The 14174-nt window shown below is 41.8% G+C and overlaps 2 protein-coding genes across 3 annotated transcripts in view; one reads left to right on the forward strand and one right to left on the reverse strand.

Annotated features, from left to right (window-relative positions):
- LOC115131441 (ubiquitin-conjugating enzyme E2 E2-like) overlaps positions 1-674 on the reverse strand; it is a 49139-nt gene extending 48465 nt beyond the window's left edge. Inside the window, exon 1 of one of the 2 annotated variants that reach the window (XM_029663179.2) lies at positions 569-674. The gene's annotated coding sequence lies outside the window, so the exon portion shown is untranslated. Of the gene's footprint in view, positions 1-182; positions 335-568 lie in introns of those variants that run through there. The other variant, XM_029663178.2, reaches the window with a different exon arrangement.
- Positions 675-897: 223 nt separating this feature from the next.
- On the forward strand, positions 898-12313 carry LOC115131440 (splicing factor 3A subunit 3-like). The gene is made up of 15 exons (XM_029663177.2): positions 898-1112; positions 1474-1521; positions 1675-1727; positions 1827-1932; positions 4768-4840; positions 4926-5017; positions 5101-5183; positions 6683-6821; positions 6917-7053; positions 10322-10429; positions 10521-10590; positions 10791-10955; positions 11045-11155; positions 11358-11448; positions 12005-12313. Exons 1-15 carry the CDS (start codon positions 1017-1019, stop codon positions 12136-12138), a joined length of 1506 nt encoding a protein of 501 aa, XP_029519037.1. The 5' UTR covers positions 898-1016; the 3' UTR covers positions 12139-12313.
- The last annotated feature ends 1861 nt before the right edge of the window (positions 12314-14174 follow it).

The following is a 14174-nucleotide window of genomic DNA, read 5'->3' on the forward strand; positions in this document are numbered from 1 at the left end:
CGCAGCAGCATGAGTGAAATATTAGCTGAGAAGCTTTTTAGTGCCCACATCAAGAAGAGTCATCTAGAAACCAAAGACACCCCCCCCCCCCCATATGACGATATTGTTCTTCTCTCGGGCCATCGGGTCTTTAAACATTACTTTCAATGTGCAGTTGTTACAATGTTTCAGAAAGAGATTACCTTCCAAATAGTTGACGCACAGACGGTCGACGCAAACAATGTTCTATCAACACCTGAAGTAGGCTATATCCTGTGTGTTGCTCGACCGTTCTATTCGATCTTGGTCTCCGCTTTCGTTATCCGCTCTGGCTGTGAGAGAATGAGACAACCGGACCGCCTCTGAGCGCGCGCTCTCATTTTTTTTCTTCCACAGTGGGTACACGAGTACGCGCAACCAAGTGTGTGTGTATTGCGCTGTTCTAATGGGGTAACAAGCATTGGCTGTAGAGGAATAACGGTCAAACCTAACAATATATCATGAGTAGGTTACTGTCCTTTTGCTATATTAGGGCATTTTTCCTTCTACTTTTTCTGTATTTGCAAAGTTCAAGAAAAGTACACATTACCATCATCTTCAAATCAGACAAGCTGCAGCACCAGCTGAAAAATCGGAATTAAAAAAATATTCTCACAAAAGTAGTGCGCTGAGCTTTTATTTATTAGCGGACCTTTTATGTTTTAGCGGACCGATATAACGCGAACATGTTTTTTAGCACCCCCGCCTGAAAACAATAAAAAACAAAAAAAATATGCACAGTGAAAAGGTTTCAAATACATTACTCACAAAAAAAAAACAGGAGAAAAAAACGGACTATCTCTTCCATACTCAGAAATTCACCGAGCGTGGTGGAACCAAAGTTATGGGAACGATGTCTCCTCACGCGGTGTATAAACTATGAAACTACTTCCTCTCTATCGCAACATGCGCCATTGAAAATCAACGTAGGCCAAGTTTTATGGCATTCATTGTTCAAGTCCGTCTTATTTCTGTAATTTGTGGTTAAGGAAATAACAATGGAGACGATTTTAGAACAACAACGTCGCTACCATGAGGAGAAGGAAAGGCTGTTGGATGCCAAAACAAAGGAAATGATGCATAAGAAAACCACGGTATGTGTTGCATCAATGATAATGCTAATGAAGACGTTAATTGACCCAAAGTCAAAGCAAATCAATGTTAGAGCATTAAACAAATTCATATGAGCTAACGTTATTGATGAGGATAGTAGCTTATGTGTTATTATTTTGTTTATTTGTGGTCAACTAACAATTGTATCAGTTACAATTTAGCTGGCAACAATTGTATTGTCAGCCAGCTAACGTTAGTTGCATTAGCTATTTGGCTAACTTGCTATCAAAATAGCTAACGCTAGTAGTGCTAACTAGTAAATACAGCCCAGTGGGATGGAGTTTGGTCCCGTTTCTGTCTCTGCCAGATAACTAATATTTATGCATGTTTCTTCTCAAACAGTTACGCGAACAAATAAACTCAGACCATCGAACAAGAGCAATGTTGGATGTGAGTATTCTGTGATATTGAAACATCACAAGTTGCACCTGTATTTTCATATTAACTTGTCTTGTGGCTAACAGTTAGCCTACTTATTTACCTTGCCAAGGACATGAATGATATGACAGTTTTTTTTAATGACAAGCTTCGTCGTCCTTTCAGAGATACATGGACGTGAGTTCAACTGTCAGGGAAGCATATGAAGACAAAGATGGGTAAGTGTATGTGTGTAATGTTTCAAGCTCCCATGCATGATTAGCCTTGCTATGTGGAGTAAATCAGAGGTGTAATATTGTTGTGTTCTCTTTCTACAGTATGAGGAAGGATGAACTGAACGCCATCTCAGGACCAAATGAGTTTGCAGAGTTCTACAACAGACTTAAACAGATCAAGGAGTTCCACAGGAAGCATCCTAATGAGGTAATTTTGTCAGCTGCTTCCTGTCTGTCCTAGCTATAAACTGAAGAAGTCATGCCAGAAGTATATCTTCTCTGTTGAGAAGGTTCTCAAAACTACAATATGTAGTTCTAGACACAGATCTGCCATTGTTTTGGTAAAGAGCTGAGGGGATGGGGCAGGATAAATGTAACCACTCTCAAATTCATAGAGAGAGTTTAGACTGACCATCCATGATATCAAGTACAGTTTGAAATATATTTTGAGGCTATTGGGGCATAACATGTACTTTTTGGTAAACCAGTCACAGTAGCAGGTAGATTTAAAAATCTAACAGCCACTTAGATTTTTTACCAGCCAAAATATGTTTTTCCTGCTGCAATTACACCAACAAAACAACAAAAATTGATAAGCATACTTTGTAATGTTTCTAAAACAATAAATGTATTACTAGTAAGAAGTAATTTGGTACACACGAACAGAATACAGGCGCTTATCCTCTCCCGCCTGGACTACTGCAACTTGCTGTTGGCCGGGGCTCGCCGCTTGTGCCATCAAACCCATGCAACCTATCCAGAATGCTGCAGCCCCCCCTCCACACACACACACACACACTCCACTGGATTCTGGTCGAAGCTCGCATCCACTACAAAACCATGGTGCTAACCTACGGAACAGCAAGAGGAACTGTCCCTCCTGACATTCAGGCTATGCGCAAACCCTACACCTCAACCCAAGCAGTCCTTTCTGCCACCTCAGGTCTCTTGGCCCTCCCAACCCTACGGGACTAAGCCAAGTCCATGCTCTTCTCTGTCCTGGCACCTCAATGGTGGAACCAGCTTCCCCCTGAAGCTAGGACAGCAGAGTCCTTGCCCATCTTCTGAAAACATCTGAAACCCTACCTCTTCAAACAGTATCTTAAATAGTCCCCCTCAACAACTAAAAATTAAATGTGAACCAGCACTTTCACTTGACACCCCTCTCCCTTTCTAGCTCTGACTCTACGGATAGCTGCTTTATTGAGGAAACATGTACTTTCTCTGCCTGTGATATATGGTTGTCTCACCTAGCTATCTTAAGAAGAATGCACTAGCTTTAAGTCGCTCTGGATTAGAGCGTCTGATAAATGACTAAATTGTAAACAATGTACATGACTCGAGTCATGTTTGCATGTGAGATTGGGTGACTTTTACTTGAGTCATTTTCTATTAAGGTATGTTTACTTTTACTCAAGTATGACAATTGGGTACTTTTTCCACCACTGGTAGTAGAAGTGTTGTCTTCTCTTCCCTAGCAGTAGAAAAACCTAGTTTGTGGACTAAACAATGTAAATAGCCCCGGGTCTCACTTCAAGTCAATTAAACCAACTTTTATGCCTGTGCGCAGCGCTTCTAAAAAATAGTTTTTTTCACTCAGCTCGTCACTTGAGCACAGCTCCCAGCCAGGCAGTGTTGCAGTGCGGGGTGGAATAGGCTATACAGGGTTATTTTAATTTACCAGCTATGAAACAAAATGGAAGAAATATTTTAAACAGCTATTCCTGCATTTATTTTACTATGAATGTGATCATACTTGGCTATTTTTAGTCAAGTGCAAGTGACATGCTTGCACTGTGGAGCCAATGTGGCGGGTGAAATGGACACCTGCCAATGCCAAAACCTATCCACATTTGGCGGGTGTTAATTTTAGGCCCTGGAGGTTGTACTCTACAGTGTTTGTTTACAAACAATGGAGTAAAACAAGCTTATATTTTGGCTTCTGGTGGGGTATGACCGTTAATTTAAAAATTATCGCAGTGCCATCCGTTTTGTCACTAAAGCACCTTATACCACCCATCACTGCGACCTGTATGCTCTAGTCGGCTGGCCCTCGCTACATATTAGTCGCCAGACCCACTGGCTCCAGGTCATCTACAAGTCCATGCTAGGTAAAGCTCCACCTTATCTCAGTTCACTGGTCACGATGGCAACACCCATTCGTAGCATGCGCTCCAGCAGGTGTATCTCACTGATCATCCCTAAAGCCAACACCTCATTTGGCCGCCTTTCGTTCCAGTTCTCTGCTGCCTGTGACTGGAACGAATTGCAAAAATCGCTGAAGTTGGAGACTTTTATCTCCCTCACCAACTTCAAACATCTGCTATCTGAGCAGCTAACCGATCGCTGCAGCTGTACATAGTCTATCGGTAAATAGCCCACCCATTTTTACCTACCTCATCCCATACTGTTTTTATTTATTTACTTTTCTGCTCTTTTGCACACCAATATCTCTACCTGTACATGACCATCTGATCATTTATCACTCCAGTGTTAATCTGCAAAATTGTAATTATTCGCCTACCTCCTCATGCCTTTTGCACACAATGTATATAGACTCCCCTTTTTTTCTACTGTGTTATTGACTTGTTAATTGTTTACTCCATGTGTAACTCTGTGTTGTCTGTTCACACTGCTATGCTTTATCTTGGCCAGGTCGCAGTTGCAAATGAGAACTTGTTCTCAACTAGCCTACCTGGTTAAATAAAGGTGAAATAAAAATTAAAAAATAAACTAAGGGAATGATGCATTTTTAAGTTATTCTTCAAGAACCAATGGGGTTATGTAATTAATTTATAAGTCCAATAGATACACCATTGCAGATTTCCCCTTTAAATTACTATTATAATTCTATAGGTCTATGGATTCTGTATGTAATTCTACAGTTCCACGTGCATGAAAGGAAAAAGGTCCTTGTGTTATTGCATGTTCCACAATAAATGTCTTAAATCAAATCTTGAACAAAAGTTTGGGTCAACCAACCTTCATCCGGGTTTATCATGTCTCCTGCTGTGGCTAAATCTGTATGTTATTGTTGTTTCAGATATGTGTGCCCATGTCCATGGAGTTTGACGAGCTGGTCAAGGCTAGAGAGAACCCAACTGAAGAAACACAGAGTGAGCGTATACACTATGGTGATGGTATCCATGTCGGACTCTCAGTGTAGGTATTAATGTAATGATTTATGTGGTCTTTCCCCAGACATGGTGGAATTCAGTGATGAGGAGGCCTACGGACGCTACCTGGATCTCCATGACTGCTATCGGAAGTTTGTCAACCTAAAAGGGGCCGAGGTAAGGTGCCCACTCTCCATATCCACCATAATCTTCATAGTCTATTGTAAAACTATACTAAAACCTTCTGGCCTCTGTTTCAGAAACTGGAGTACATCAGCTACCTGTCCTCGTTTGACCAGCTGTTTGATATCTCCAAAGACAGAAAGAACGCTGAATACAAAAAGTAAACATAGCTAACTGTTTTTATCATGCAGATCTTTTCTCTGCGAATGTATTATACTAAACACAACATGCAACAATTTCACTGATTTTACTGAGTTACATTTCATATAAGGAAATCGGTCAATTGAAATAAATTCATTAGGCCTTAATCTATGGATTTCACAGATATATATTTTTTAAAGTAGGGGTGTGGATCAGAAAACCACTCAGTATCTGGTATGGCCACCATTTGCCTCATGCAGTGTGACACTTCTCCTTCCCATAGAGTTGATCAGGGTGTTGATTGTAGAATGTTGTCCCACTCCTCTTCAATGGCTGTGCGAAGTTGCTGGATATTTGCAGGAACTGGAACACGCTGTTGTACACGTAAATCCAGAGCATACCAAACATGCTCAATAAGTGACATGTCTGGTGAGTATGCAGGCCGTGGAAGAACTGGGACCTTTTCAGCTTACAGGAATTATGTACCGATCCTTGCGACATGGGGCCCGTGCATTATCATGCTGAAACATGAGGTGATGGTGGCAGATGAATGGCACAACAGTGGGCCTCTGGATCTTGCCATGGTATCTCTGTATTTAAATTGCCATTGATAAAATGGAATTGTGTTTGTTGTCTGTAGCTTATGCCTGCCCATACCATAACCCCACTTCCATGGGGCACTCAGTTCACAACGTTGATATCAGCAAAACGCTTGCCCACACGACGCAATACAAGCTATCTGCCCAGTACAGTTGAAACCAGGATTTATCAATGAAGAACACTTCTCCAGCGTGCCAGTGGCCATTGAAGGTGAGCGTTTGCCTACTGAAGTCGGTTACGACGCTGAACTGCAGTCATGTGAAGACCCTGGTGAGGATGACGAGGACACAGATGAGCTTCCCTGACAGTTTGTGCAGAAATTCATCAGGTGTACAGACTTGGTTTCATCAGCTGTTCAGGTGGTTTGTCTCAGACCATCCCATAGGTGAAGATGTGGAGGTCCTGGGCTGGCATGGCCGGTTGGGTTAAATGACAGTAGAGGTGGCTTATGGTCGAGAAATTAACATTTAATTGTCTGGCAACAGTTCTGGTGGTCATTCCTGCAGTCAGCATGCCAATTGCACGCTCCTTCAACTTGAGACATCTGTGGCGTTGTGTGACACAACTGCACGTTTTTAGTGGCCTTTTATTGTCCCAGCACAAGACGCACCTGTGTAATAATCATGCTGTTTTATCAGCTTCATGATATGTCACACTTATCAGGTGGATGGATTATCTTGGCAAAGGAAAAATGCTCACGAACAGAGGTAATCAAATTTGTGCACAACTTGAGTGAAATATGCTTCTTGTGCGTCTGGAACATTTCTGAGATCTGTTATTTCAGCTCATGGAACCAACACTTGACGTTGTATTCATGTTTTTCTTCAGTATAAATGTTATTCCTATATAATTGTAGTACCTTTTGAATTTGTTTGGTTTTCCATCAGGTTGTGTGACACCTGTGTTATGTTATAACAGGTACTTAGAGATGCTACTGGAGTACCTTCAGGACTATACAGAGAGAGTCAAACCTCTGCTTGACCAGAATGATCTCTACGGCAAGATCCTGGGAGAGTTTGAGAAGAAGTGGGAGATGGGGACCTTCCCTGGCTGGCCAGTGAGTGTCCAAGATGGGGAGGACGTCTACTATAGCTACAGAAGATGGGTCTAGATGGGTGTTTTAATTTTTTTTTTTTTTTAATGATCTTATAGAAAGAGACGAGCAGTGCTCTGACCCATGCAGGAGCCCACCTGGACCTTTCTGCTTTCTCCTCTTGGGAGGAGTTGGCTTCCCTGGGTCTGGACAGGTTGAAGTCTGCCCTTATGGCCCTGGGCCTGAAATGTGGAGGGTAAGCAATTAACATGCTCTTCTGTGGCTGGGAGGTCGTCTATGGACATGCAATCAATCTGGAATATAGTAATAACAGTATTGTAATTGCAATGTTATAACAGTAACTGGAATAATGTAATATCAAATTCCATCTGTACACTATGAGTATATGTAGACGGTGTAATGATTAGGGCTGTTGAGACCGTATTACCGCCACCCTGCTGGTCACGAAGGCAGTCAAAGTGCATGCTTTAAAAAATAAATTAAAGGGTTTTATTTGACCTTTTATTTAACTAGGCAAGTCGGTTAAGAACAAATTCTTATTTTCAATGACGGCCTAGGAACACTGGGTTAACCTCTCTAGGGTACGTGGGACGGTAGCGTCCCGCCTCGTCAACAGCCAGTGAACTGCAGGGCGCCAAATTCAAAACAACAGAAATCCCATAATTAAAATTCCTCAAACATGCATGTATTTTACACCATTTTTAAAGATACCCTTGTTGTAAATCCAGCCACAGTGTTGATTTCAAAAAGGCTTTACGACGAAAGCAAACCAAACGATTTAGGTCGGAGCCAAGTCACAGAAAAACCCAGCCATTTTTCCAGCCAAAGAGAGGAGTCACAAAAAGCAGAAATATAGAGAAAATTAATCACTAACCTTTGATCTTCATCAGATGACACTCATAACTCATATGTTACACAAGTGCATATTTATATCCAAAAATCAGAGTTTACATTGGCACGTTACGTTCAGTAATGTTTTGCTTCCAAAACATCCAGTGATTTTTGCAGAGTCACATGAATTTACAGAAACTCATAATAAACATTGATAAAAGATACAAGTGTTATTCACAGAATTAAAGATACTTCTCCTTAATGCAACCGCTGTGTCAGATTTCAAAAGAACTTTACGGAAAAAGCACACCGTGCTATAATCTGAGTACAGCGCTCAGAGACCAAAACAACCCAAACAGATATCCGCCATGTTGTGTAGTCAACAGAAGTCAGAAATAGCATTATAAGTATTCCCTTTGATCTTCATCAGAATGCACTACCCAGAATCCCAGTTCCACAGTAAATGTTTTATTTGTTCGATAATGTCCATCATTTATGTCCAAATACCTCATTGTTGTTTGCGCGTTCAGTACACAATCCAAACTCACGACGTGCAATCACTAGGAGCAGACGAGAAGTTCCGCTACAGTTCGTAGAAACATGTCAAACGAAGTATAGAATCAATCTTTAGGATGTTTTTAACATAAATCTTCAATAATGTTCCAACCGGAGATTACCTTTGTCTTCAGAATTGCAATGGAACAGAGCTCGCGTGAGACTGAGCTCGTGGCTCTCTGCAGACCTCTGACTCATTCCCCTCTCATTCGCCCCCACTCACAGTAGAAGCATCAAACAAGGTTCTAAAGACTGGTGACATCTAGTGGTAGCCTTAGGAAGTGCAATATGACCCCATAGACACTGTGTATTCGATAGGCCAAGAGTTGAATAACTACAAACCTCAGATTTCCCACTTCCTGGTTGGATTTTTTTCTTGGGTTTTTGCCTGCCATATGAGTTCTGTTATACTCAGACATCATTCAAACCGTTTTAGAAACTTCAGAGTGTTTTCTATCTAAATCTACTAATTATATGCATATTCTAGCTTTTATGGCTGAGTAGCAGGCAGTTTCATTTGGGCATGCTTTTCATCCAAAATCCCCAATATTGCCCCCCTACCCTAGAGAAGTTAACTGTCTTGTTGAGGGGCAGAACGACAGATTTTTACCTTGTCAGCTCAGGGATTCGATCTTGCTACCTTTCGGTGACTAGTCCAACACTCTAATAAATAGTTTAACATTTTAAGCTAAATCGTTCTGATCTGTTACGTCAGCCACATTTGCGTAAAAAAAGTTTTAGTGGTTGTATTAATTTGATCTCTCACATCCCACAACTGTCCGACTATGTTTGGAATATTTATTTCTCGCACCGAATAGGTCAACTTTTGTCCTATAGGGGATAGTAGATTGACATAAGCTAGTGCTTTTGCTATTTGTTAGGGAAAGGGGGATACTTAGTCAGTTGTACAACTGTAATGTGTCTTCTGCATTTAACCCAATCCCTCTGAATCAGAGAGGTGCGCGGGGCTGCCTTAATCGACATCCACGTCTTTGACGCCCGGGGAACAGTGGGTTAACCTTCTTGCTCAGAGTCAGAACTACAGATTTTTACCTTGTCAGCTCAGGGATTAGATCCAGCAACCTTTCTGTTACTGGCACAACGCTTTAACCACTAGGCTGCCGTCAGGCCTACTCATCTTGTTGGCTCAGGAAAAGTAAATGTGGACATTTCTTCTAATATCTTCAACTTGCACCTCAGAATTGCATCCCCCGTCTTCACTTGTAGCCTGTGAGAAAGACCAGAACACATGAGTGAGAGGTGCTTCGGAGCAGGCAGCACTAGGCATGTAATATTTTAGAGTGCATTATGGCCACGCAAAGGGGATGCTGCCGGGAAATTCGACGCATTATCAAGTGCTTCTCAAATTGTTAATGAGACTGACCGTGTGTACAGCCTGTGCAAAAAACTAAGTAGAGCTCATGCCTTTTCAAGTGAATTATTTTTCATTATGCAGCCTTACAATTTATTACAAATCAAAACATATAGCCCAGCGTTTGTAGAACAATTAAAGTTATATTAATAACTTTAATTTGAGCATATAGGAGTATCTATTTTTGTTAACCGCTCAACACAGCGCACTCCCTCATCGTTCAGAGAAAATTTTATTCAGCTTTGTTAAATTGTATTCTTCATACTATAAAATGCCACGGCATTCTAAGCAAATCTTGTCTGCTAAATGAACTAGTGTAGCCCACAGCCATTTGGCATAGCCAGATCAGGACCTAACATAAGGACAACTCAGGGTATGCTGCTATTTTCTGCTGCTATTTTCTTCTGAAATAGACTGCTTTTGCTTCATTATGTTTCTTTAGACCGATCTAAAATAAATAATGGATTTATTGTGAAGGTATAGGCTATATTACATGGATTTATTACACTTTTAAAATGTAGATGTTCCAAAGGTCCGCATCAGTGGCTTGTAGGCTGTGTGTGGAAGCCAGAAGATGCTGAATGTGTTTGTTAATTAACGGTCAATTACTGTGGGACAGACAGTTATTTGATTGACAATCACTGGCTGATGAAATTTCGTGACCGCCACAGCCCTAGTAATGACGGATTTAATATCGGATTGGGTGTGTCAGATGAAAGGTTGCTAAATGTGTGTGACCCCACAGAACCCTGGAGGAGAGAGCCCAGAGGCTGTTTAGCACCAAAGGCAAATCTCTGGAATCTCTGGATCCCTCCCTATTCGCCAAGAACCCCAAGTCCAAAGGACCCAAGAAGTATGTGATCGTCAGTTAAGCATTTGCATGGTTGTGTTTTTCTGCACCTGGTGGCATGATGTACCCCTGTTATTGACTAATCTCTCTGCAGAGACACGGAGCGTAACAAAGAAATCGCCTTCCTGGAGTCTCAGATTTATGAGTATGTGGAAATCCTGGGGGTATGTAAAAGCTGCCAAGGATGATGACTCTAATATATTTTCACAATCATATTTAATCAATGTCAGTAGTTGTGAGGACGACTTTTGAAATGGGCCTTTATAAAATGGTTAGTTCCGGCCATTCTATAGGTGTGTGTTACTCCCGATAATCCACACAAACACCTGTTCACAGTTCCATCTGCTTGTCTATGGCACTGTAGGAGCAGAGGCAGCTGACCCATGAGAACGTGCAGAGGAAGCAGGCCCGGACAGGAGAGGAGAGAGAGGATGAAGAAGAGGAGCAGCTCAGTGAGAGTGAGAGTGAAGATGAGGACAACGAGATCATCTACAACCCCAAGAACCTGCCTCTCGGCTGGGATGGAAAGGTCAGGACCTCCTTCCATACATCAGACCTGTGTACTAGCTGTGAAAAGCGGTTGCATGCCACCACGCTAACCTTGTTTATCTGTTCTAGCCCATTCCATACTGGCTGTATAAACTCCATGGGCTGAACATCAACTATAACTGTGAGATCTGTGGAAACTACACATACAGGGGACCCAAGGCCTTCCAGAGGCACTTTGCAGTATGTTCAAATTTCTCATAATTATTAGCTTATGTCATTACAATATCATACTGGGTTATTACATTGTTATATCAATGCCCTCCTTTCATTTTTTAATGTGCATAATGAGTGAAACTAAAGAGGATTTGATTTTAGAAAGTGTACTAATTCTGTTTCCGCTAATATTGTTGCTAGCTAATATGTTGTCTTGCCCACCCCCCAGGAGTGGCGTCACGCCCATGGCATGCGCTGCCTGGGAATCCCCAACACTGCTCACTTTGCCAATGTCACCCAGATCGAGGACGCTGTCTCTCGTAAGTAGTTCTGTTAAAGCCCAAATAGAGGCTGAGGCAGATGACAAGTGAAAAGAATGAGTATTGTTATTTGGCTTGAATAGAATCATGTTAGAGAAAAAAAGTGTTACCAGACCAATAAATATTGGTCAGTGTAGTTGTGCATCCAGATTGCCCTTGCAAAAAAGTTTCTGACCGCAAAGGTCTTTACTGGTTAAATAAAGAATGAAAAATGACTGGTCACGGCGGAGGTGGAGGCGGCACACAATTGGCCCAGCGTCGTCTGGGTTAGGGGAGGGTTTGGCCGGATGGGATTTCCTTGTCCAATTGCGCACTTGTAACTTCTTGTGGCCATCCTGGCACCTGCAAGCTGGCTTCCGGGTTAAGCGAGCAGTGTCAAGAAGCAGTGTCGCTTTGCCTATCCCGAGTCTGTACGGGAATTGCAGAGATGGGATAAGACCAACTACCAATTAGATATCATGAAATTGGGGGGAGGGGTAAAAATAACAAGACTGGTCTTTCAGTCCATTTACTGGATCATGATGGATGATAATACTAATGTGTATTTTTAACCCAGTGTGGTCAAAGCTGAAGTCCCAGAAGTCATCAGAGCGTTGGCAACCAGATACAGAGGAGGAGTACGAGGACTCCAGTGGAAACGTGGTCAACAAGAAGACCTACGAGGATCTGAAGAGACAGGGTCTGCTGTAGAGCGTTGAGACACGCAACGTGATGCCCGCAGAAAAATGTCTTTATTTGACCACCTAATCTGTTGTACCTTTAACTGTAACTTGTAATGTTGTTTTTTAGTAATTCCTCCCTTTGACAACCTTTTTGAAATGAAACAGCCATTGATTTTAATAATAAATTTGAGTACCATTTGTCACCATTGTTGTTTGAGTTGTTAGTTCTAGTAGAAAGCAATTGTAATGCTTATCAAGTTGCTTAGGGTGAGGGTATTCAACTCCTTAAGAGGTCCAGAGCTTGCTGGTTTTCTGTTCAACTTGATATTTAATTGCACCCACCTGGTGTCCCAGGGGAACAATGAAAAAATGCTTCGAAGTTCAGAGTTGAGTTTGAGGGGCTGAACGACTGCCTCTTCCCTTGTGATTAAACATTTTTGGGATAAATGTACCTCTTCTACATCCAACGGTGCTTTGACAGGACCCATGGTTTGTAAGAATCCTCGCCTTGTCACATGGACAGTCTCTTTTTAAGGGAGTGTAGTAGTGGAAGAGAGAGGGGAGTCTACCTATATCTTTACACTTGCTCATTGATTCCTCTGTTTGCCTGGTATGGAAAATGTCATTTCTCATACATTTATTAAAATATTTAAGGCTTGCTCAGCTGTCTTTTTGGCATTAAACAAAAAAGACTTGTACTATATTTGAGTGAGTTAATTAGTCAATATTCTTGTAACATGCCTTGCAGTGGCATGCAAATTGTCTTACAGGATCAGTTTGACAATGTAAGAGTACAGTTGAGGGAAGAAAGATTCCTGAATATTACTAAAAGAGTTGATCTGATGATGAATTTGGTCTGTTTAATTGTAACACACCATCTGACAGTGAAATAGTGATACTGTATAGAAACATGTATTAAGCAGAGATATGGACATAGTATTTCATTGTTTACCAATCTAGTTGGGCACTAATTCACATAACCACATTATCAGTCTCCAGGCTGCACCCATTAAAGGCTACCTCTCGTTTAAAGAGAACTAGGAGCTAAGCCTTTCCTTGGCTGATGGGTTGAGATGGCAGTTCTGGCTCTTGATCTCGGCTGTGTCCTGAGGGCATCCTAAAACAACTACAGTGTTTTCTACAAGTGCTCCTGGACCCTAGGGACAACACTCACGAGATGTGTTTGTGTTTATCTCTCATTGAGGAATACTGAGCTCACCAAAATAATGCCCATGCCATCACATGACAGAATCTGAAACCTTCATTAATTAACGCCTTTGCTAGCATGAGTGCCAGATCTGTTTGTACTGTGACTCAGGCTACACTTTTGCAGTCGAATTCCCTGCACGTTATTATTTAGTGCTTTTGAATGTAACTATTAGGAAAACTGTGGGAGATGGAGACCAACTTCCACAAATGACCCCAAACCAACCAACCCACCACAACCATGAGCAAACTGTATCCCATATACACAACCAGGTCAAAGACTGAGAACAGCCAAACCATTCACACCACCATGGTTCCACCAGGAAGAGACTTCTACAATACAGAACGGAAAAAAGTCTTCCCTACATCTGACTGGGGGATAACACACCAAAACTTAAGATTTCATCACGAACATCTCTACACTCAAGACTGAGAGAAACAATACAGAAAAATATAGAATGAAAGTCACCCCTTCTTTGGGGCTCCCGAGTGGTGCAGCAGTCTAAGGAGGTGCAGCAGTCCAAGGCACTGCATCTCAGTGCTAGAGGTGTCACTACAGACACCCTGGTTCAAATCCAGGTTATCACAACCAGCCGTGATTGGGAATCCCTCAATTGGCCCAGCGTCGTCCGGGTTTGGCCGGTGTAGGCGGTCATTGTAAATAAGAATTTGTTCTTAACTTACTTGCCTAGTTACATTAAAAAAATTAAAAATACATCCTTCAAGAATGAGATATTGAACTATAGTGAGGATGATTCCCAACCCCTCCTGTCTCAGCCTCCAGTATTTACAGTGCTTTGCAACAGTAATCATCCCCCTTGGCATTTTTCCTATTTTGTTGCATTACAACCTGTAATT

Source organism: Oncorhynchus nerka, linkage group LG7 (assembly GCF_034236695.1).
Source record: "Oncorhynchus nerka isolate Pitt River linkage group LG7, Oner_Uvic_2.0, whole genome shotgun sequence".
Classification (NCBI taxonomy): Eukaryota; Metazoa; Chordata; class Actinopteri; order Salmoniformes; family Salmonidae; genus Oncorhynchus; species Oncorhynchus nerka.

Bases quoted from the DNA above. Each gene is read 5' to 3' on its own strand.
- LOC115131440 (XM_029663177.2), top strand. From the start codon at position 1,017: ATGGAGACGATTTTAGAACAACAACGTCGCTACCATGAGGAGAAGGAA. The intron at 10,956-11,044 runs GTCAGGACCTCC...TATCTGTTCTAG, and splicing joins CTCTCGGCTGGGATGGAAAG to CCCATTCCATACTGGCTGTA. The intron at 11,156-11,357 runs GTATGTTCAAAT...CCCACCCCCCAG, and splicing joins CCTTCCAGAGGCACTTTGCA to GAGTGGCGTCACGCCCATGG.